This window comes from Ictidomys tridecemlineatus, chromosome 15, assembly GCF_052094955.1.
Source record: "Ictidomys tridecemlineatus isolate mIctTri1 chromosome 15, mIctTri1.hap1, whole genome shotgun sequence".
Taxonomy (NCBI): Eukaryota; Metazoa; Chordata; class Mammalia; order Rodentia; family Sciuridae; genus Ictidomys; species Ictidomys tridecemlineatus.
The window spans coordinates 34,915,154-34,937,963 of NC_135491.1; the positions used below are offsets into that span (position 1 = coordinate 34,915,154).

The 22,810-nt window shown below is 55.0% G+C and overlaps 1 protein-coding gene across 2 annotated transcripts in view; it reads left to right on the forward strand.

The window, feature by feature from the left end:
- The window catches only part of Gnao1 (G protein subunit alpha o1), a 156,551-nt gene that overhangs the window by 116,122 nt on the left and 17,619 nt on the right, over positions 1 to 22,810 (forward strand). For both annotated transcript variants that reach the window (XM_078032343.1, XM_078032342.1), the window contains exons 4-6: positions 14,267 to 14,427; positions 19,667 to 19,795; positions 21,511 to 21,640. In XM_078032343.1, coding sequence (XP_077888469.1) covers positions 14,267 to 14,427; positions 19,667 to 19,795; positions 21,511 to 21,640 — 420 coding nt within the window. The remainder of the gene's footprint in view (positions 1 to 14,266; positions 14,428 to 19,666; positions 19,796 to 21,510; positions 21,641 to 22,810) is intronic.

Genomic DNA, 22,810 nt, shown 5'->3' on the forward strand with positions numbered 1-22,810 from the left:
TCCTCAGCAGCAGTGCAGGGATGAGGAGGACAGCAGAGGCCACCTGGGGAGGAAGGCCCTGCACTCCAACCCCAGGCCTTGGAGAAAGCTGCCAGTGGCCAGTGCCCAGGCTGGAGCAGCCCTCGTCCACCTGTCCCTGAGCTGGACTCGCTGAGCGCGCACAGCCTCTCCCTCCTCCTTCCCCACCCATGTGACAAGCCGACAGGCCCCCAGAGGCTTTCGCAGCCTTGAGCCACCCCTACCCCATGATCTTCTCTCAGGGCCAGGCACTGAGAGCCCCAGCAGCTGGCCTCCAGCCCTGGCTCCCCTGTGCTTTTGCCCCTCCCCGGCGACCAGTGGGACTGCCTGGCCCAGCTGGTGCACAGCCTCGGGTGCCGCTCTGCCCCGCCTGTGTTGTTGTTGATGGGAGAATTTGTCACCTTATTTTTTACACCTGTCGCCATCCCACCTGCCTCCTGCAAACACTGCCAGCATTGAAGAGCCCTAACACTGAGTCCCCAGGTGGCACCAGCCAGGCCCTCTGGGAGCTCCACCCGCCTTGGGGCACGACTGAAGAGAGCAGGTGATGGCAGCAAGAAAGCCTCCCAGATGCCAGGCTTTCCCACACCCCTCCTGCAGGGGAACAGGGCTGGCAGCTCCTGTCCAGCCCTGCCCTTGGCTTGCTGGATGGCCTGGGTCACGCCCCCCAATCCCACCCAGGCCTCACTGCAGGGGCTGCAGGGCTGCAGAGGAGCCGGGGTCGGAGTGCAGATCCCCAACCTCCCCACTGAGTGAGCACAGGCAAGTCTCACATCTCAGCTGTCTCCGCTTCTCTGACTATAAAATGAAGGGACTGGCAGGACTTGGGAACTACCACGTATGAGAAAGAAAGTCCACAGTCAGTGCTCGCTCCGCACTGGCCACTGTTATCTCTCAGGGCTCCTCCTTGACCACCAGACTTCTGAGTGCCTATGCCTGCGTGCATCTCTTTGTCTTGCCAAATCCAAGGCTCACAGAAGACACCGAGGAGGCCTGGCTCACTGGCCCTCTGGGCTGGTCAGCTCAACCTACTCTGACCACTGAACCCGGAGGCCCCACCTTGCCCCCCCCCAGGTTCTTCCCCAACACTAACCTTGGGCCAGAAGTCCTAGTTCTTGGTTTTATAACTGGGAGGTGTTGGCTACAGCTTAAACCCCGCCTCCCAGCCCATGAGGTCTTCTGTGGATCCATCAGACCTCGGCAGCTGGAAGCCTCACCAGCCAAATGGACCTTCCATTGCTGTCCAGAAGGTCCTACAAAACCATCTGCCCAGGGCCCCTCCAGTGAGGGCACATGCTACCAGTCTGGGAGATGGGCGGAGCAGGATCACAGCACTGAATAGCGGGGCTCCTCCAAGCCACAGAGTGATTCCTTCCTTTCTTTCAACCTGTCAGAGAACCTACAGGAGGAAGTCTCAGGCTGCTGCTGGCACATGCTTAACACCTCTGAACTCTCTCCCTTGTGGAACAAAGAGAAAGGAGGGCCCGGCCTGAGAGGGGCCTTACACAATGTTAGAATAGTGAATTATAGCCATGGTCAAGCTTATCTTCTATCCAAAACACTTTCTACAGATTCTTCATTCACCAGAGGGGTATGATGGATCTAAGAAAAATAATGTTAGTCAACAGCTGGGCAGGACTTTGGGAGTTAAGACAGCACCAGGGAAAGATGTTTGAGAAAGAATAGTCTATCTACCAATTCTCAATCATTTGGGTTTATGCTCCTAAAAAGTATCGCAGACCCCAACAAACATTTTGTTTATGTAGATATTATATATAATTGCATTAGAAATTAATAAGAAAATTTTTAAATAGTTCTTCATTTAAAAATAACTATAATGATAACTGCTGGACACAGAGGTGTGTGCCTATGATCCCAACTACTTGGGAAGCTGAGGAAGAAGGGTCACTTGAGCCTGGGAGTTGAAGAGCAGCCTGGGCAACATTAGGGAGACCCTGTCTGAAAAAAAAAAAAAAAACGTGGGGTGTGGGGAGTTAGGCTGCAGCTCAGGGTACTTGCACAAGGTCAAGTTCAATCCCTAGCACCACGCAAGGAAAAAAACCTAACGAACCCACTGCACGTCAACATAAATAACATTTTTATGAAAAATTACTATATTTTCCAAAAATGTTCTATTTAGAAGAATGTCATTGTTTATTTCTTTGCAAATCTCTTTGAAGTCTCGCCTGCTGTTAGAGGCTGGTTCTCCTGGGTTTCTCTCACAGCCTCTTGTGTCAGGCTGCTGTGGTTGTAGAGAATCCTGGCCCCTCACCAGTGCACAGTTGAGAAAGGAGGGAGTATTTCTACTAGCCTTTTCTGATAATTACCCTTCAAAACTTGACCATGGTAGTTTGAGAGAAGCCTTTAGGTATAGGGGGGGTTGTGAGCTTATGGTAGGAAGTCCAAGTTTTCCAATATTCTGGAAATTTTTTCACTTGAAAGCCGAATGTTGTCATTTTGGTAACAAATATGTCAGTTGATTTCCTTGGAATGATAGGCTCATTTGGTTCATTTTGGAGAAAAAAAGAAGCCAGAGATCCAAATCTCAATCCCCACTGTTTGTCTGTCTTTCAAGTGTTCTTTCAAGTGTCCTAGGAGAAAAGGGGTGGCTCAGCAGCACCCCAGCCACCCCATCACCTCTAACTCGGAAGTGTCTTGCTTCCCATTCCATCCTATAGATAGATGCTGGGCGTGAACTCCAGGGTGGAGACACTTAGAGACTCATTATTTCTTTTACTTCAACAAGAGCATCCTTTAGTAAAACTCATATTTGCTTCACAGTTTTATTTAGGTACCAGGGATTGAACCCAGGGACACTTGACCGCTGAGCCACATCCCCCACCCTTTTTAATTTTTTGAGACAGAGTCTCTGTAAGCTGCTCAGGGCCTTTCTAAGTTGCCCAGGCTGGCTCTGAACCTGCGGTCCTCCTGCCTCAGCCTCCCACGCTGCTGGGATGACAGGCGTCACCACCACTCACGGCTTTTTATCAGTGGCCTTGCTTCCTGCTGAGGGGCCCACTTGTTCGTCAGTGTGGCTGCTGCAGATATTAGCATCGTAGTAAGGCAAACCACATCTTAGAATTGTTGTGAAAACAGTTTCCAGCTTGTAGACTCTCCCAAAAGAACCTCAGAGACCTCCCCAAAGCACCACAGACCACCCTTTGGAAGCCGTGGATCTAGCTAGTCCCTTCTTTGTGCACTTGGTCCATGGAGACTCAGGGTCCCAAGAGCCAGCCAGAGGCAGAGCATGGCCAGAAGCCCAAGACTTCCAAAATCCAGGGAGCAAGGCAATCCACTCCTTTCCCAACAGAAACAGTAGCTGGTCACCCAAATGAATGACAGGGAACTGACATCCAGTGGAGGGGTAAGGGGACAGCAAGGGGTGTCAGTGAGTGATCCAATCAGCCCAGCCCGCCAGCCCTGGCCTGGCCCCACCTCCTGTGTGGACTTGAGCAGCGTCCTTTCTCCTCCATAATTGGACTGCTAATCTCTCCCAGCCGAAGCAGCCCTAATTAAACTATTCACCATCGACACTTTGTGTTCTGAAGAGATGAGGTTGGCCATTGTTACTTTTCTTTCCCTTTGACTAAGCTCTCTGTGGGTAATTTCATTCTGTCCTTGTTCATTTCTTAGAAATTTAGTCTATCCAATTTTAGTTCTTTTCTCCTATCTTGGTACCCTGGGCTCAGAAGTGAGGAGGGTGAGGGCATCATGGATTTGGAAATTTCTGTCCCATTCACTTCGGAGTTTATTTGTGTCCTCATAATGCCTGCTTAGTGGCTCACTGAGCCCCCATCTCAGTGCCCAAGAGACCTGACGGGCAGGTCTAGACCAACCAAGGAGAGAGGGCACCAAGAGGAAGAGGTGCCTCAGGAGGCTGTCCCAAAAGGGTGACGATTGAAGCTTTGGACGTGCAGTAACCCCAGGCCATTCTCAGGGACCTAGAGTATGGTGACCGCAGAACACTACTGCCCGAGTGCCCAGGGCAGTCTAATGTGACTAATGTGACGGGTGGCCCCTCCAGCTGCAGCTCTGCCCGCGCACCAGGGACGCCCTGCACTGCTTCACCCTGGCGCCTCCTCCCAGGACTTCCAGCCTTTCTGTACAGACACTAGTGGGGTCCGAGTGCCCCTCAGGAGCTGTGACCTGCCAGCAGCTTCCGTGCACCCTGAGCAGGCAGGAACCCCAGGATCACAGGGGAGCTGTGTGTCCTGGGCATTTGCTCTGTGAGGCTCCACAGGGAAGCGGTCCCACCATCGGAGCTGCTGTGCGACAGACTGCCAAGCTGCCTCACAAGGGCGGAGTGCACAAACACACTCGTAACCAGCCACCCGGTGGAGATGTGGTCTGTGCCACACCCCTGGGACATCTGTGCGCAGGCAGGACGGCTGTTCTTGGTTTATTGTCTAAGGGACGCTGGACCTCCAAGCCCCACCATTGTCCTTGATCTTACTCATGGCTGGAAGAACATCTGGCACCTTCCAGGGCCCACTACTGCCCAGCAAGGCCCTCAGCTCGGCTATGGGTCTCTGTCCATCCCCCTTTAATTCCTTCCTTACCTCTCAAGGGCCCCCAGGGAAGACCAGTGCCTGGGTCGTACCCTGGCCTCTGTGCACGGCTGACTGGTAGCCACCATCTCTTACATATAATCTTCACGTCCCCAACCCTGATGTGTGCTTCTTCCTGAGGCCCAGACCCGGTGGTCCCCAGAAGAGCCCTCCCAGACTCCACAGTTGATATGCCTGTTGCCTCCAGTAGACCACAGGCTTGGGCAGGGCACTGCCTTCTGGCTGCTCTGGCTGCCTCTACTGAATTCAGGCCTGGGCCAGGGCCAGAGGTGGGAAGCCACACCAACTGCAGGGACTGACAGGTGGTTTCTTAGAGGAACTTTTAGACATTAAGTTAGGAACAAATGATTGGGCCTCAGAGGGCTCAGTCCACGGTCCCCCAGCCCTGTTCTGGAAGGTCGACAGTAAGCAGGAGAAGCTTCTCTGTAGGGAAAGCTGCTTCCAGGCAATTGGAAGTCCCCAGGCTTCTGACTGTTCCAGAAGGTAGGACCATGCACCCTTTGCCTCCAGGAGGCAGCCTGGCCCCGAGCAGGGAAGGCTCTCGAAGGGCTGAGGACAAAGCCCAGGCTGGAGACCCCAGGAAAGGCTTCCATCACAAGGCACAGGCCCCTGTCAGAGTTGGCACCCCAGGCAGAGGGAGGGGAAGCCCTTCTCCCCTGTGTTCAGGAACGGACTAGTGGGCTGGGGAGGTTTGGACAGCGTGTTCCCTTTAGGCCAAATCTGAAAACTCCGAAGACCAAGACCCACCCCTGCCTGCCACATGGTAGGTGGACAGTGGAAAAATGAATAGAGGGGTGAGGGGGTGAGCAGGAAATGGGAGCCTAGAGAGAGAGAAGAGAGGCCAGGAGGAATGATTAAGGGATGGACGGACAGACGGGAGAGGGCAGGGAGGGCGGGGAAGGGTGGCACTGAGCACAAGGATGAGCAAGGAGGGCTGGATGATCATGGCCAGCTGGTGGCTCAGTGTGTGTGCTGAGGCTGGGGGGGTGACCTGGGTGCTAGGCAGGGTGAGTGGAGAGCTGGCCGAGGCAGGGTGAGCAGCAGCGCCCAGGCCTCAGTTCTGCTGCGGGGTCTTTGGGAGAACCAGGAACGTTTCCTTCCCTAAAGCAGATGATGGACCCACAGGTCCCGCAGCCCCAGAGACCCTGTGACAGCATGCCGTAGGCACGGACCTTGCTCAGACTCCTCAGCCCAAGTAAGGAGTGAGCCCCAAGCATGCTTGGCACCTGGCCATGGAACAGCACCCGGTTTGGGCACCACCAAAGCACAAATGGCCACATCCAGTACCACGACTACCCCCCACTGTTCTGAAACCCAAAGGCAGAGTCGAAGGGAAGGGGCTCCCCTATTTGTGAGGGAGAACATGTCTACATTGCTGCAAAGGTCCAGGTCCCGGCCAGGTGGGTCTGGAAGTTGCCAAGGGCCCAGACTGTCCTTCCTGCCCTCTTCCACTGACTGGGTTTGCAGCGCCCAGGCAGGGCCTTCAACAGGGGGTCTCTTTGCCCCTTCCCCCTGAGGATCTGGTCAGCAGCCCAAAGACCATGGCCATGGCCACAGTGCCTGGCCCTGCCCCACCTGGTCCTCAGCTCTGCATGTCCCTCTCTGGTGGCCTATGCTCTCCTGCCCTCTGCTGGGTTCAGGGACAGCTGCAGCACAGGGGCCAAGGTGGGGCCAATTGAGTTTTCCCTGCAAGGGAAAAGGGTGTGTGTGTGTGTGTGTGTGTGTGTGTGTGTGTGTGTGTGTGTGTGTTCCTCTCACTCTTTACTTGGCCACAAAGATTAGATGAAGGAAAACTCTGCACAATCTAAAGCAGCTCCTCAGATGAAGGGGTTATTATTATAATTACTGTGATTATTGTTATCAAGATTATCATGCTTGCCTGGAAAGTCCTGGACAAAGCAGGCTTATTTTCTGTCAGCTTGTTGTTTGTGTCTGAGGCGCTTCATCTTTGCTCATAATAACTAACATTTGCAAGGCTCTTTCATGTCGCAAAGCTGTGTCACATCCTCAGCGCATTTCATCTGCACAAACAGCCCTGAGCAGTGGGGGCTGAGAGAGCAGAGGCTCTGAGTGGCCAGTGCTCTGTCCTCCACCACCAGCTGAACAGGTGCAGAGGCAGGGTTTAAACCCGGGTCACTCGACGGAAGATCCCCTTTGGTTCCCTGCCATATTCTTAGCACCTCATCTCTTGAGAGGGCAACGGTCTTTTTTGATCCTCTAACTGCAAGTTTGTTTGCTGCTGACATTGTGCCCTAAAGTCTATATTGCCCTAAAGAGAAGGGAAAGGTTTTGAAGACCAAGTGTTAAAAGTACAGTTTGCCCTCCCACTTTCAGACAGCACATCCACCAGGCACTTCCAAGCCCCTGCAGTGCCTGGTGTGGAAGTGAAAACCTGACTAATGCAAACTCCTCTTGGTGAGCACCCCCACCCTGGGGTACAGCACAGACAGGCGTCAGCTGCATCCGAGATGCTAGAGCCAGGGAAGGGGTTGCACAAGCCTGTCCACGTTCAGACAGGTGGGAGCCAGGGTAGGGTGTGGGCAAGGCCCTCGCCGGGCCTTAGGTGGGTTCTAGCTCCAGGGTCCAGCTGGCTGTCTGGAGACAGCTCTGTGGAGTGCACCCCTCTCTGCTGGATGCCAGTGGGCTGTCCCACTGGCTGTCACTGGATCTTGGTGCTGCTTCCCATGCACACGCATGATTTGCCCTCAGAGGCACATGGTCTTGTGTCAGGAGCCCCTAGCTTGTGTACCATTGGAAGGGACCCACTACGTGCTGCCAGTTCAGGGGCACTGCTACCCCACCACCACCCTAGGCAGACTGCCCTCCAGCAGTGGCCCAAGGCAGCCCGTTTCTAGAGGGGTGCCCTGGGCCTGGCTCCAGCTGCCCCTTCCCCTTCCTGCCCACCACTTTCCCCAGTACACAGGCTTGCAAAAGGGGTTCTCCTAGGGTCCCCCAAAAGGGCCTCATGGCCACCAGAGCAGTGTCAGGCCTTTTATATGTCCACATTTTGGGGAAGATATCAGTTAACCAGAAAAGTTACACTGTTCATAATGAAGAAGAATGCCAGGATTGTTTTTCAGCCATTGGCATGGTAAAAAGAATCCCTCCGGCTGGGGCTGGGGCTCAGGGGTAGAGCGCTTGAGGAGCAGGTGTGAGGCACCGGGTTCATTCTCAGCACCAGGTATAAAGGAAATAAAGACACAAAAATACTAAAAAAAAAAAAAAAAGTATTTAAAAAAAGAAAGAACCCCACAAGTGACCTTGACGATCACAACTCCTCCCAGCTTCCTGACCCTGAACCCTTAAGAGTGGCTCCTTCCAGCTGTCGACATTTAGCGGACAGTCCCAGGCGTGCGTTCGCCTCTTTGCCTATAGGGCCCCTGGCAGCTCAAGAAGGGGGCAGAAGGTGCTTGTCCACTGGGTGGGCACCGGCACAGCCGCATGCCTGTGCTGAGGGCTCCCTAGCTCACTGGGACAGCCCTGGGAAGAAGGTAAGGGTGCTGTCGTCCCCAGGTGGCAGCAAGGACACAGCCTCTGAAAGGCTAATGCCTCTGCTCACATGGAGCCAGACCTCAGGACCCGTCTGGGTGGCTCCTGAGTCTGTGGCCTGAAGCCCATGACGGCCACATGCCCAAGGAGGGAGGCCATTGGAAGAGACCCTCAGGGGGTGTGGGGTGGCCTGAGAGCTGGACATTAAGGAATGATCTGGCTGTTACCTCCAGCAGGCCAGGAAAGGCCAGACCTATCCTGCCTAAGCCTGTACAGAGAAGAACAGTCCTGTTGTGGCTCCCACTGAGAGGGCCTGTTCCTTTCTCTCTGCAGCTCTGCTTCAGGACGGTAGAGGCAGTGGTGGAGAACAGCGTGTCCTCAACTAGATTTTAAAAATTAGGGGATTGATTGACTCAAGTAACCGGAAAGCCCAAATGCCTATGTGACCTCAGGCGTAGCTGGATCCAGGCGTTAACATGTTATTGGGACTCTGAGGGCCCCCTCGCTCATTTCTGCTTTCCTCAGTGATGGCTCCATACGAGATGGGTCCTCCTTTGAGAATCTCTTTGCTAAATTTTTACAAATGTTTTGGGGGCTGGTTGGGGTGGTGGAACTAGTTGTTAGTCTAATCTGTCAAATACTGCTTCTTTGTCTGCCCAAAGTGTTCCCAGGCCAGCAGGATGGATAGGCTAGCCCTAGAGAGGGTCTCGCACCCAGACCACTCAGACTGGCTCAGGGAAGGGTGTTTTCCTTCAGGGAACCAGGGGCTCTGCGCCAGAACACCAGGGGCTGGAAGCCGCCTCCTGGGAGAGAGGACAGTGCTTGGCACGGAAGGCACTGGGCAGAGAGAAGGGGCTGCGGCTGACACTGCCCCTGCTGTCCTTCCTGCAGCCCTGCCTGGGTGGGGGCATGCAGCTGGCTTTCTAGAAACTCCAGCGGTCCCCACACAGAACCTCCAGGGGTCACACTCGTGTCACCGTCTGACCGGATGCTATAACAGTTCACCACGGACTGGGGAGATGAAACAACAGAAATGTTTTTCTCTCCGCTGTAGAGGAAGCCCAAGGTGAAGGTGTGAGCAGATTCTCTGCCTGGGGAAGCCTGCCTCCTGGTTCACAGACAGCTCTCTTCGAGCTGTGTCCTCACGTGGAGAAGGGTGAGGGTCCCTCTGGGCCTCCTATGAGGTCCCATTCATGAGCCTTCACCCTCATGCTCCAGCCACGCACAGAGGCCACCTCTTAAAGCCTCACCCCAGCAGTTAGGAGGTCAATCCGGCCCAACCTTGAGTGAGATTCCGGTCCAGAGCTGTTGGTGGTAAGCCATGCCGGATACTAAAACACCCCAGATCCCTCATCCGGCAAGCTTTCTGGGCACCAGCTATGTACAAAGCACCCTACGAGACCCAAGGTACCCTGGGAATCAGGAAGCTAGTGCTGCCCTAGGGAATGGGCACACAGCCCCAGGCGCAACAGGGAATGGTAGTGCGTGGAGGGAGAAGACCACCCAGGGAGGTGACATCTGAGATGGGTCGAGGCAGGGAAAGGTGTTCTGCTCAAATGGAGAGGCTGGGATGGCATCAGCAGTTGGGGAATGGTAAGAAGGACTGTGTGGCTGGGAGGGAGAGGGTGCAGAGAGAGGCAGGAGCTCTGTGGGCCATGGTGAAGAATTTGGAGTTGAGGGATGATGGGAGCTATTCTAAGAGCTTCAACAGGGACAGTTGTCGTATCTACTCAGATTAGGTTTGACCGTGAATACTGGAGACCCTGAAAATATGGTGAAAAAATAGTGGCTTAAATAAGACACAATTTTATTTTTAAGTGTGTGTGTGTGGTTTTTTTTAAACCAACACTTAAAATAGTGTTAGCATGACTCCAGATGGTATGGAGTTTCCACAAGGCTTTTAAGGACCTACGCTGTTTTTAGATCACTGTGTCACTATCCCTAGGTTGAGGACCTTGTCTTCATGATTTAAGTTGGCTGCAAGTGCTCCAGCCATCTCATAAGTTCTGGGCATTGGGAGAGATGAAGCAAGAGGAAAAAGCTGCCCCTTCTGTTTAAAATGACATTTCCAGAGACCTCCCTGGACTTCCGCTGACCTCTCATTGTGGATAACTTATCATGTGATCATAACTGCAACAAAATTGGGAAACATAGCCTCGTAGTTGGATGCGATTATACCCAGATTTTTTTTAAAAAAAATGTTGGGGCTGGGCACAGTGATGCACACCTATAATCCTAGCAACTTGGGTTGAAGCAGGAGGATCACGAGTTCAGCCAGCCTCAGCAACTTAGCAAGGCCTTAAGCAACTTAGTGAGAACCTAAAAACATAAAGGGCTGCGGATGTGGCTCAGTGGTAGAGCGCCCCTGGGTTCAATTCCCAGTACTTAAAAAAAGAAAAAAAAAAATTGGGTTCTTTTTCTAAAGGAGAAGGGGAGCCGTGATGTTGGGAGGAGACTAATGGCCTCCCACTGTGTGGGGCACAGACAGGAAACAGGCAACTGGAGGGAGCAGTGAAACCAGCAGAGCTCCTGGTCCGGGTCTGAGCATTTGGGGCGATGGCAACGCTGTCTGTATAGTGACCTGGGGAAGGCACAGAGGGAGCAGGAAAGGGGGCAGGGGCCGGGGCTGCCACTCCCAGGCCTCTCCTGCCCTGCACACCTCCAGGAAGCTGGGAGGCAGACTCCACCCTGGGCTGCGCACTGGAGGGTCACAGGAGACGCCTTGGCCAGTGTTCCCTGAGCTGGAGAACACACCCCACTGCAGTGGGGGTCACAGAGTTCCAGCTCAGACCTGGAGGGTCAGATGGGGAAGGACAAAGGCTCCACAGGAGATCCACAGTTCACTTGTCACCTCTGGAGTGTCCCATGTGGCCTTGACAGGGGGTAGCATGGCTCTCATTGCACTTAGATTGCATCAGGACCTTCTTACCCAGCAGAGGTCTTGCCTGGCCTGCCCCATTGCCCCTGAACCCTGGCCTGTTCCCACTCCCTCACTGCACAGATCTGGGACACTCCCCTCACTGACTGTGGGTGCCTGCCAGGAGCACCCAGGGCCCAGGCCCAGCTCTCCAGGACCGGTCCTGATCCCGGCTTCCTTGGTGGGCGGCCCTTCCTGTCAGGGCCAATGTGTTTGGTACATTGTCCCCAAGACACTGAATCTGGATTAGCACTGTGGGCTGACCTTCCAGCCTCCACTCCAATGGCACCTCCCTTCCCAGGGCAGAGCTACCATAAGTTTCCCACCACCCTTCGGCAGTGGACAGGCTCTGACATGAAAATAGCTACTTTGCCAGACAGCTCTATTCTGCAAGTCTCCAAGAAGGCTTTGGCCCCACCAGCCTTTTGTACAGAATCTTTTATTGGTCACCAACCTTCCAGGTGCTGACCTCATTTTCTTTGTTTCTCCCACCCCAAAGGACACCTTGGGGATGTGTAGCACCTCCCACTCACTTCCTAGGCCACCGTGGGCTGGGCTGTCTCTCTCCTCTAGCTTCACGGGAGGGTTGGGTTGAAATGGCCTGCAGCAGGGTAATTAATTCTCTGATGACCATAATGCACCCATGGACAGAGCCCATGAGGTCAGGGAGATGTGGGCCTGTCACACCCCACTCCCAGCCCAGCAGGGGCTCAGTGTCACTGTGAGTTCCAGAGCATGTGCAGGCTAAAATGGGGAAAGGCAGCTGGAAGATGGGACCCGGGAGCACTGGGCACTGACCCCAGCCCAGGAGTCCAGGTGGACCTCCTTGGGGCCCACTCTAGCCTATACCCACCCTTGGACCTGCCCCCCAATGCTGTGCTTCTTACCCACTAGGACAAACATGGTGGCACATGCCTGTAATCCCAGCATTTGGGGAGGATAAAGCAGGAGGGATTACAGGTTCAAAGCCAGCCTCAACAATTAGCAAGACCTTGAGCAACTTAATGAGACCCTGTCTCAAAATAAAAAAAAAATGGGCTGGGGATGTGGCTCAGTGGTTAAGTGCCCCTGGGTTCAATCCCTGGTAACAAAAAAAAAAAAAAAAAAAAAACAGGGCAAGTTTAAGTGGGTGTGTCCACAGAGTCACCGGGGACCTGTGTCCCCCAACCCGTGGAAAAACCTCTAAGAATACAGATATAGGAAGAAGCAGGAAAATGTCAAGGTATTCAGGCCCTCAGGGCTGGGCCCTCTCACCCTTTCTGTGGCCCCTTAGGAGCAGTTTCTGGCACTTGCACACAGAAGGCCTGACTTTTTATTTTATTTATTTATTTTTATTCATTTATTTATTTATTGGCACCAGGGATTGAGCTCAGGGGCACCCGAACACTGAGCCCCATCCATCCCCAGGCCTATTTTGTATTTTCTTTAGAGACAGGATCTCACTGAGTTGCTTAGTGCCCCACTTTTGCCAAGGCTGGCTTTGAACTAGCAATCCTCTTGCCTCAGCCTCCCAAGCCGCTGGAATTACAGGTGTGCACTACCCGGCCCCCTCCGGCTCAGAAGGCCTGACTTTGACTACTGCCAGTGCCTGCTGCATTCACTAGCTGCAACCCTAGCCATGCCATGGGACAAGGCTCCCCTAAACTCAGCTGCTTAGCTTGGTCAAGGCCCAGAAATCAGGGCAACTCAACTGTGCCCAGGCATCCCAAGTCCTCTTCCTGGGAGGAATGAGAATCCAGGAATATCCATGGTGTTATGGTCTGGCTCCCAGATGTCCCAAAAGCTCCTGTGTTGAAGGCTTGGTCCCCAGGGAATGGCATCAGTGGGAGGTGGTGGTGCAGCCTCAAGAGGCGGGGCCTTGTGGGAGGCGGGGCCTGGTGAGAGGTGGGGCCTAGAGGGAGGTCAGTTGAGCAGCTTTGCTTACCATGTCCTGCTTCCTCCATGTGCGGCCTCGACACAGGCCCAGAGTGGGTTGGCCAAGGGGCCATGGACTAAAGCCTCTAAAACTGTGAGCCAAAATCAGTCTTTCCTCCTTTTAAATTATTTATCGCAGGTATTTTGTCACAGTGATGGAAAGCTGTGACAGAGGCCAGGGGAGCAGCAGAAGCACTCAAGGCCTCCTAGGGATTAGGGATTTACACACTGCCACCCTCACTGTATTCTGCGGGCCAAAGCAAGTCCTATAGCCAGCAAGCCCAGAAAGCCGGAAATACATCCTGCGTCCAGGGAGCAGCAGTGGTTATGCAGGGCAGGGGGCGCAGACAGGGGAGCATGAAGAATCAGCCTCTTCACGGGGCTCCCACAGCTCCTCGAGGCCGGGTTTCAAGGAAGCAGTGTGTGGACACAGACATCCTTTGCAAACTATAAAGTGCTGCCTGCGTGTGCAAGGAAGGTGGCGGTGACAGCGCCGTCCTATGACTTCTCCAAGAGCCTTCTGAGTCCTCTGAGAACACTGCACTCCTGGTCTTGATGTCACGCGTACTTGATTATGGTCTTTGAAAACGGGTGACCCCCATTTGGTATCCTAGGTGAGGGGAAGCGGGAGAAACCTGTGAATTATGCAGTGCTTTTTCTGTAATTCCAAGAGAGTCTCAGCCTACGCAAAGGTGTGTGCCTTAAGCAGACTCCGCCCACCCCCTCAGACCAGGAGGGAGGAAGCAGAGAGGGCGAGCACTCCCAAGCTCCCACCTCGGCCCTGTACCTTCCCAGGTGTAAGCAGGTCTGGGCTTCTCCTAGTCACCACAGATCATAGATGTAAAGAAAGATTATTAATATCAAATTTTAACTTAAGAGCCTATGTTCCGAGGTGTAGTTGGCATGAGAACTCTGCACTAACTTGAAACCAACCCCTCTGGTCCCTCACCACTATGGTGCAGCCCCCCTGGGGCCCAGCTCCCCTGGGGGGCCAGCCAACCAGGAAATCTTCTCCAAGAGAAACGGTGCTCCACTGGGGTAGGAAATAAAGGAATTACAATTTTAGCCAAGGGTATTGTTTTTTAAACTTTTTCCCCAAAACAAATGCTGAGCAAAAGCCCAGTTTTCAAAGCAGAACTTCTGAGTTGAGTGGCAGAGCAGACAAAGCTCCCTTCTTCCGACCTGCTCAGGCAGGGTGGCGTGCTGCATTAGAACCTGGTTGGGGTGGAAGGCTCCAGACAGGTGTGTGTCCTGAGGTACAGGGCACTCAGAGCCGCCCACTGCCCCGAGCTGGCCAGGTCCCTGGTCTGGGCAGAATCCCATCAAGGACTCAGAACCCTGCGTCCCTCTTTCCTCACAGGCCGATGCCAAGATGGTGTGTGACGTGGTGAGTCGTATGGAAGACACTGAGCCCTTCTCTGCAGAGCTGCTTTCCGCCATGATACGACTCTGGGGCGACTCAGGGATCCAAGAGTGCTTCAACCGGTCTCGGGAGTATCAGCTCAACGATTCTGCCAAATAGTGAGTGTCCTGGGCTGGTGGAAGGCCTACAGCTGCCTGAGGCCCACTGGAAGGGGTGGCACCGTGGGGCAAGGAGGGTTCCCACTGAGGTCCACCTGCGGTGAAATACCTTATATTTAAATGTGAATTGCAGCCCCTAGGGTGTGTGCAACTAGGGTGGGTTATTAAAAAAACAAAAAAAAAACAGTCTGGACAAGAAGAAAAAAGTGTCTCTTTTAAATCCAAACCCTTGACCACTATCTTATCTGTTTTCAGCCAACTTTCTTAACCAGCTTCTCCCCCTCCTTAATGTTGCAACACAAAAGGGAAAGAAAAGTAGAAAGATTCCAAAAGTGCAAGATGAAGAAGGGGCCAAGAGACAACCAAACAGGAAATGCCCCCAGGGCTGGGGCCTTGACCCTGCTGGTCCTGGACAAGTGCTTCCCTCCCAACTGAAGTCTAAGGGTCACAGGGATGAGCCCTGACCTCCTAAATAAAAGTCACCAACTGTATAGGCAGAAGACCATTTGTTTTGTTTTAAAGAAAACAATTTATTTTTAGGGCTGGGGAGGTAGCTCAGAGGTAGTAGAGTGCCTGGTTCAATCCCCAGCACCACAAATGAAACAAAAATAATGAACTTTCCATTCCTCTAACTTTAAAATTATTTAAAATAAGGAAGAAGTAACTCCATCCAATAAATAGAAAAGGCAATCAAATGGATCCTTTAATATTGTGTTCCAAAAAGTGAGGAGGAAGAATGGGAGGAGGGAGAGGGAGAGGAGAGGAAGTGGAATGTGGACACTGGTGCAGGCCAGCGCAGGAGAAAAGGGGCCGAGGGCCTGGCCGCTGAGCTGGGTCACTCTAAAGATGTGCTCGCTGGTCATGTGCCCGTGGCCCCTGGAGGGGAGCACTGGGACACGGAGTCCACCCCACTTCTGCAGTCTGGTGCTCAGGGTTTCAGGAGGAGCTGGCCACAGGGAGCCCTGGGCTTTATTTAATCACTATCTGAGGACACATGTGCTATCACCTGATTTGACTTGGTCATTGTCACCAGTGCTTCACAGCTGGGACCATTTTGCCCTCTGGGGACACTCAGTAATATATGGAGGCCTTTTTTATTGTATCACTTGGGTGGTGCTCCTGGCACCCAGTGAAACACCCTACAATGCACAGGACAGCCCACAACAAAGAATTCTCTGACCTGAAATGCCGACAGTACCAAAATAAGAACCCTGACCTACACAACACTGATGGGCCAGGCAGGGCCATGGAACAGCGTGTTCTAGGGGACACCAGATATTTCCACCAACCGTGATGGCAGCTGGCAGTCCAAGAACTCGAGTGGGGTCAGACTGTCTTCCTGCTTCTACACACCTAGATTGTTTGCAGGGAAAATCCTGAAACCCTGCAAGACACAGGTGGGGCCACCAGGTGCAGGCGTGTGAGCTCAAATCCCAGACCCAGAGCCTCCCAGAGCCCCACAGGGGCCACGAGAGGATGCTTTCAGCCACACCCCTCAGGCCCACCCTTTTGGTCCTCAAAGCCAGAGAGACCCACCTTTCTCCCTGCTTGGGGCAGGTCCAGGGCCTCCCCCCTGCTGCTAGCCAGACCCCAGGGACCCTCAGGGCCAGCTGGCCCCAGTCTGTTTTCCGATAGCTCAACAAATCCTGCTCATCACTTAAATTTTTGCCCATTCTATTAATTGTAAAATGAATCCGAGCCAGCCATGGTGGTGCACTCCTGTGATCCCAAGAACTCCGGAGGCTGAGGCAGGAGGTTCACAAGCTCGAAGCCAGCCTCAGCAACCTAGCAAGGCCCTCAGCTATTTAGCAAGACCTTGTCTCAAAAAATAAAAAGGGCTAGAGCACTCTGGAGCACCTGGAGCACTCTCCGATGTGGTTAAGTGCCCTGGTTCCATCCCTGGTACAGAAAGAAAGAAAAAAAGAGAGAGCTGGACCTATAGCTCAGTGGGAGGACACTGCCGAGTTCAGTTTCCAGCACCAATAAATAAGCAAATAAAGCCCACTGCAAAGATATTGTTTAACCATAGGATGTAAGGTGAGAAATCTCCCCTTCCCAGTCCTGTCCCTTCTGCTTTTAACCATTCCATTTCCTCCTCCCGTGGTGTTCATGAAATCTTGATCCTCCAACTTTAAATAGTACTTCCTGACTCTGAAACCTGGCACACTCAGCTCACCTTCCTTCCTTCCACCTGTCTCCACCGCCGCCTCCAGTTTTTTTTGCTAGTTAAAGGATTATTTTTAGCTCTTCTAGTGGTTACCACTGTAACTTTAAATAAGAAAATCGAGTCAGTGTTTGCCAACCCCTCACCAAGTAAGCTAAGGAAATGCGCCTTCCCCTGCTCTTCCCTCTCTGGCCCCTACCTCTCTCCAAAAGCGTCACTGCCAAGGTGTGTGGCTTTGACATTTTCCCGCTTGGCTCTTCTGTGCTTTCTCTCTGGAAGAGGGCTCCTCAGCAGGGAAAAACGGGGACAAACAGACTCTCAGGTCAGAAAGCCTTTAATACCTCTTGGTCCAGGGCTGGGTTGTCTTATCGGTTTAGTCTTTTCAAAAAGTCTTGGGCCCGATGTGTAAAATAAAACAATTTGTTATGGCAGAAAAGAGAGGGAAGGCTGCTAACGCTTCACACCGCCCAGTTGCAGAATGTGCCCTTGACACCCTAAGGCCCCAGTCACTGGGCATCCCAAGCCCTTCCCTTTACAAGTCAAGGCCCAGGGTCTAGAGGGAAGGGATGAGGTCTGGGGTTGCTCGGCTCCTGAGCTGACCCCTGCTTTCTGGGCCTGGCCCAGGCCTCAGAGTAAGCAGACAGATCCGGGAGACCCAGGAACCTGCTCAGACCCAGCCAGGGCCTGGGGAAAAGTTCTGCAGCCTCACAGATCTGGGTCCCCACTGAGTCGCCTACGTGCTGTGACGTACGCTTTCCTGGCTCCTCCCCTAGACCCTCCACCATGCCCCTCTAGCTTCCCCCCAGACCAACCCCTCACAGGCAGGACATGGCTCTTGGCTCCCTGTGCCCTGTCCCCAGGCTGCCCCTGCCAGCACCTGTTCACTCTGCTCCCAGCCTCCTTGCCATGTCCCTTCAGACCACTCCTGCCCATCTCTCCTGGACGCCCAAGCTCCCACCTTGAACCTGACAAGTCCTGGTGCCCGGTGACCTTCTCTGGTGCCTCGTTGTTTTAAACTCCTCGCGCACCTGGAGCACTCTCGGATGGCGCTCACCGGGTCTTCCCTCCCTTGGGACTTCTGCCTCCTTGGTGTCTGTCTGAACTCACATTAGCATGGTGGGGGGCGTCCTGGCCCCACCTCCTCCAAAGGCCACTGGCCTCCTTGTCCCTCCCACCTGCTATGTCTTCACTCTGCCACAGGGGGGCATCGTTAGCTCTTCCTCTGTGTCCCACACACCCAGAATGTCCCTGGCCTCTTCCCGCCCCTCCACAGACTCCTCCAAGGTGTGAGCTGCCATCACCTGACACCCGGATGGTGGCAGGCCTCCCGCTCCACCCGCCCAAGACAGCACTCCAGCACTTTTTCTGGAGCCCAAGTCCTCACACAATGTGAGGCCTGACTCCCGCCACTGCCACGGGGCTCACCCGCCACCTGCTCCCACCCTGTGTGCTTCCTGCCTCACCACTCCTGGCCCTGAAACCTTCCCGGCCTGCACCCCAGGCAGTCCCCTGTGCCCACTGGCCCCTTACTCTCCTGTCTCCATTCTCTGAGAGACCTTCCCCAACCGTCCTGCAAGGCCTCCCTGACCAGTCACCCGATTGCTCTGACTGCCCCCCCCTCCTCGTCCTCTCTCTCTCCCTCTCCCTCCTTGTCCTCCCCCACCTTCCCCCCCACATACACACAGACACGCACACGCACACGCACACACACACGCACGCATCAGAGCACAGGCTTCAGGCAGGAAGATTTGTGTCGGTGTTGGCCTCTGTCACTATCGCCCCCAGCTCTCAGGCAGTAGGACACTTGGCAGGTGCACACTCTGGCTCTCCCCACCCGCTGCCCACGTATCCATGGCCACCTCCCCTCTGAGACCCCCACACAGAGAGAGAACAGGAGCCAGGTTGTCTGGCTGTGTCCAAAGATTTGCCTAGCTGGGTGAGGGGGCCAAGACCAGGGGCTCCCTGGCCTGGGGCCCAGCTGCAGAAGACAGCAGGGACATCCAGACTAGCATACCTTTAAGCAAAGGCTGTGGGATGGGGAGTGGGCACAGAGGGACATCTACAAAGGGGTCAAGAGGGGCTCCTCTGGCTGAAAGCAGAGCCTCCCACATACCCACCAGCCTGGCAGGGAGGCCGTGGGGCCAGAGCTCAGCGACCTGCCCTGCAGCCTTACCCACAGTAGCCCTGCTTGACCTTCCACAGAGAGCCCAGTAGGCTCAGGGAGGAGGCAGGGGGGAGAGCCCCGAGGCCAAAGGCCCCGTCCCAGGACGGCCCGCCACCATCTGACCCTGAGGACCCTGAGCCCTCTCTTCTAAGAGCCTCAAATGGAAAGAGACACACAGACCCCTGGTGAATGAGAAGGAGTACAGAGGGGCAGGCGATGCTCAGGGCCTCGTGGGGCACCACTGAGTGAGAACTGGGAGTGAACTGTGGAGGCCGGTGTCTGGACTCGCCCTGTGTCCAGGCCCTACCTGTGTTGAGTTTTCTAATCTATAAAACAGTATGTCTGACCCAGGAAGATTCAGGATGAATCATGATCACATGCAAAGAATAGAATGCTCACTTTTGGGGGGCTGGGGGTTGGTGTTGAACCCAGGCCTCGTGTGTGCTGGGGAAGGCTGTCCCTCTGAGCTACACACCAGCCTCTTTGGCTTTTGAGTTTGAGACAGAGTCTCACTAATTTGCCCAGGCGGCCTCAAACCTGCAATCCTTCTGCCTCAGCCTCTCAAATAGCTGATATCACAGGTGTGCACCACCATGCCTGGTGCCTTCATTATTTTTTAAATTAAGAAATGACAAGGTGACCCCGAAAACCTGGTAGTCCCCTCTACAAGGTTTGTCAGTGTGCCTGGAGCTGTGTGCACACCCCCTTGGGTCTGAAGTAGAAGCTCGTTGAGATTGTAAGCCCAGGAGCATAAGCTTCTCTTGTTTGGTTGTCCCCACATCCCCAACTGGCCGCCATGGTTACCTTCAGTGGGCATGGGTTGATGCTGGACTCTGAAAGTGGGTGACCCAGTGAGCCCTGAGCAGTGCCCAGGTGAGGGTCTATGGTGCCTTGTGTGTTGCCATCCCCAGCTACCTAGACAGCCTGGATCGGATCGGGGCCGGCGACTACCAGCCCACTGAGCAGGACATCCTCCGAACCAGGGTCAAAACCACCGGCATCGTAGAAACCCACTTCACATTCAAGAACCTCCACTTCAGGTGAGGCCCAGGAGACAGCCAGACCCTGGTGAGGGTGGCAGAGTGACAGGAGATGCCCGGGCTCTCAACCTCATCTTACCAGTATAGCCAGAGAGCTCCCAGCCTGGGGACACTTTCACACTGGGACAGGCACTTAGGTACCAGAAGCGGCATGCCTATGCGCTTATTTTTGCCAGGTTCAAGGCTGGGTTGAGCAGGGGGCCTACCTGGGAAGAGGGGGGGTCCTGGAATGGGTCTATGAGGAAAAGGAGGATTTGGATGGAAAAGGAGAGGAAAACTGTCCCTAAGGTAATTACTAGAGGGACAGATGGTGGGGACTAAGGGTAGGTAAGCCCAAAGGATGTCTGTGAGACCCAAGGACTCACCTAACCTCAGAGGTAGAGGCTTTAAGAGAGCAGCTGACCCCCTCTCCTAGAACATATTGGGGACTGAGGCCTGAGAGAAGCAAGTTTTCCCCAAGGCACAGACCCAGGGGCTGGGACCAAGGGCTCTGAGTCTCTTTGAACGGACCCTGAGGTGTAAGGCCCTGCGGGAGGGTCCTTTCCCTGGGGGACCTCGGCGCACTGAGGACTGGCTGCCTGTCCTGCCCTGCCTTCCAGGTGTGGTTTCTGGGTGTCGAGTGGAACAAGAAGAGAGGCCAGGAGGGAAGGGAGGGCCAGGACCTCAGGCTGGTGGACAGCTGCAAGGTCCTGTTTCCTGGCCTCCTGCCATTCTGTGTAGCCAGAGGGATTGAGCCTCTATCCAGGCTCCTGGACATAGGCAGCCCCTCTGCAAGTCTGTGGGAGCCTGCTGGGCACCCACTGCCCCAGCATGCAGCAGTGCTCTCTGAGAGGCCTCCAGTCTCCTCCGTGTCCCCTACTCACCCCTGAAGCCCTGGCCAGCAGTCAGATGCTGAGGGGCTACAGGTGGGGAGATGGGGTCCCCAGGAGGCAGGAAGAGAATGAGACTCTCACTCATTGCCTTGTTCTCCACTGGCCCTGATCTGTGCCTGCAGTTGCTCTCTTCTGTCTGGACCATTCCTGTCCCTGCAGGGCCAGGTCACCCCCTCTGCAGCTGTTTGCCAGTCAGCTTCCCGGGTCCGAGAGGCTGCAGGGCTCCTTGCTCATCAGTTAGGATGTGACGCTGACTTTGGATTTCCAAGACCTGCCCACCAGCCTGCAGCCTCCTCCCACAGCCTCAGGCCCTGGGAGATGCAGTCTGAGGGGTGGCCAGAGCTCCCCTCAGACTGCTGTGGAGGGACAGTGCAGAGCAGAGGCCGGTCAGACCCAGCCACCCTGCACTCACACTCACAGCAGGAGCTGGGCACATCCTTAGGCTCCTGGTGCCCACTTTTCCCACCCACAAAGCAGGTGACAATTCCTCCTGTCTCCCGTCGGGGCAGGCTTTCCGTGTGTCCGCAGCATACAGGCAGAAAGGAGCAGCATGTCAGTGTTCCTGAGGGAGGGAGGCTCCCGGGGCATTTTCTGGGCCCCTTAGTGACTCTTCAGGTGCAAGGGCAGGTCTTTAGGTCACTCCACGTGAGCACAGCTTGGTCCTGGGAGAGGCTCAAGGGGCAATGATGGCTGCCACCAGCCCCAGGGAAGGCAGTGGTCTGTCGGTCAGTCATCACCTGGAGTGAGGACCCCTCATGGGGCCCTGAGAGGCCACTGAGCTGGACCACCAGGCGCCCCACCTGCCTGGACCTCACCGCCCATCAGCTCCTGTCTTCCCGGCAGGCTGTTCGACGTCGGGGGCCAGCGATCTGAACGCAAGAAGTGGATCCACTGCTTCGAGGACGTCACGGCCATCATCTTCTGTGTCGCACTCAGCGGCTATGACCAGGTGCTCCACGAAGACGAAACCACGGTGAGTCGGCTGGGCCCACTGGGCAGGGGCAGCACATGGGCTGGCCTCCCAGCCTGAGGAGACACTGAAAGGGCTGGCTGCAGGACAGGCCAGCCCTGGAGCACTGGGGGCCTCCGTTGCCGCCGGCTCTGGGGTCCTCTGGTGGTGGGTCATGCTGGCTCGCTCTCAATCCGTGTTGCCAGGGAAGATGCCTCGGGAGTTCAGCGCCGCAAAGAGAGCACAGGGGCCGGGTGCAAACCGACCACAAAGAGCTCAGCAGAATTTGCATCCTGGGCAGGAGTGCGCCTTCAGCAAACTCAGCAGAGTCAGGGGGCCATCAGGCCAGAACAGAATCAAGCAAATCCTTAAAAGTCAGGGTTCGGCCAAGTGAGCACGCATACACAGCAGAACTAGTCTCCACAGCCCTCTGGGGCTTTCCAGGGTGCTGCACGAAGGGGTGTGGCTGGCAGGCTGAGCAGGGCAGTGGATGGAGGCACGCTGGTGGGTGACAGGTGTGGCTTTGACTCTGTCTGCGTCGGTGGGATGCTGTCCCTGCGCCACATTCATCTGGGCCTCGGGCTTTGGCCTTTGAGAACTGCCACCCACTGCAGAGGGGACAGTCACCTGGAGAGTGTCTGCAGCCGTCCCCAGGGTCGGTCCTAGGTCTGCTAGCGTCGTGTTGCTGCTGAATTGAGGCAGCTCCTCTCTGCCTCGGTCACTGTTTCCTGTAAAAGGGGAACAGTGACGGACCCTGCCTTGGGGAGGCTGCTAGGCATGGACGGGTGATCCATGGCAGTACTGGAACCGTGCTGGGCACAGGAGCACCAAGCTGGTGGTCGTATTGTCCCTGGCGATGGCCCTGGGCCAGGTGGCCCCATGGCTCCAGCCCAAGGGCAGAGGCCTGCCAGACTCTTCTGCGTGGAGAACCCAGTGGGGCCTTGGAGCAGGGCCCGTGGGCTGGGGACTCACTCCCCAGCCTCTGTCCTTCACTCTGAGTCTTTCGAGGACAGTGCTGGGGCTTTGAGGAGGGGCTGTCAGGCTGGGCCTTGAGCAAGGTCTGTCTTCCCTTTGTGTCCCTGTTTCCTCGTCAGCGGAGCCTGCTGGTCCCACAGAGCTGCTGTGAAAACAGGATGGGTTGGGGGGTGTGGTGCTATGGCAGGAGGGTGCCACCTGGAGGGGCTCACACAGACT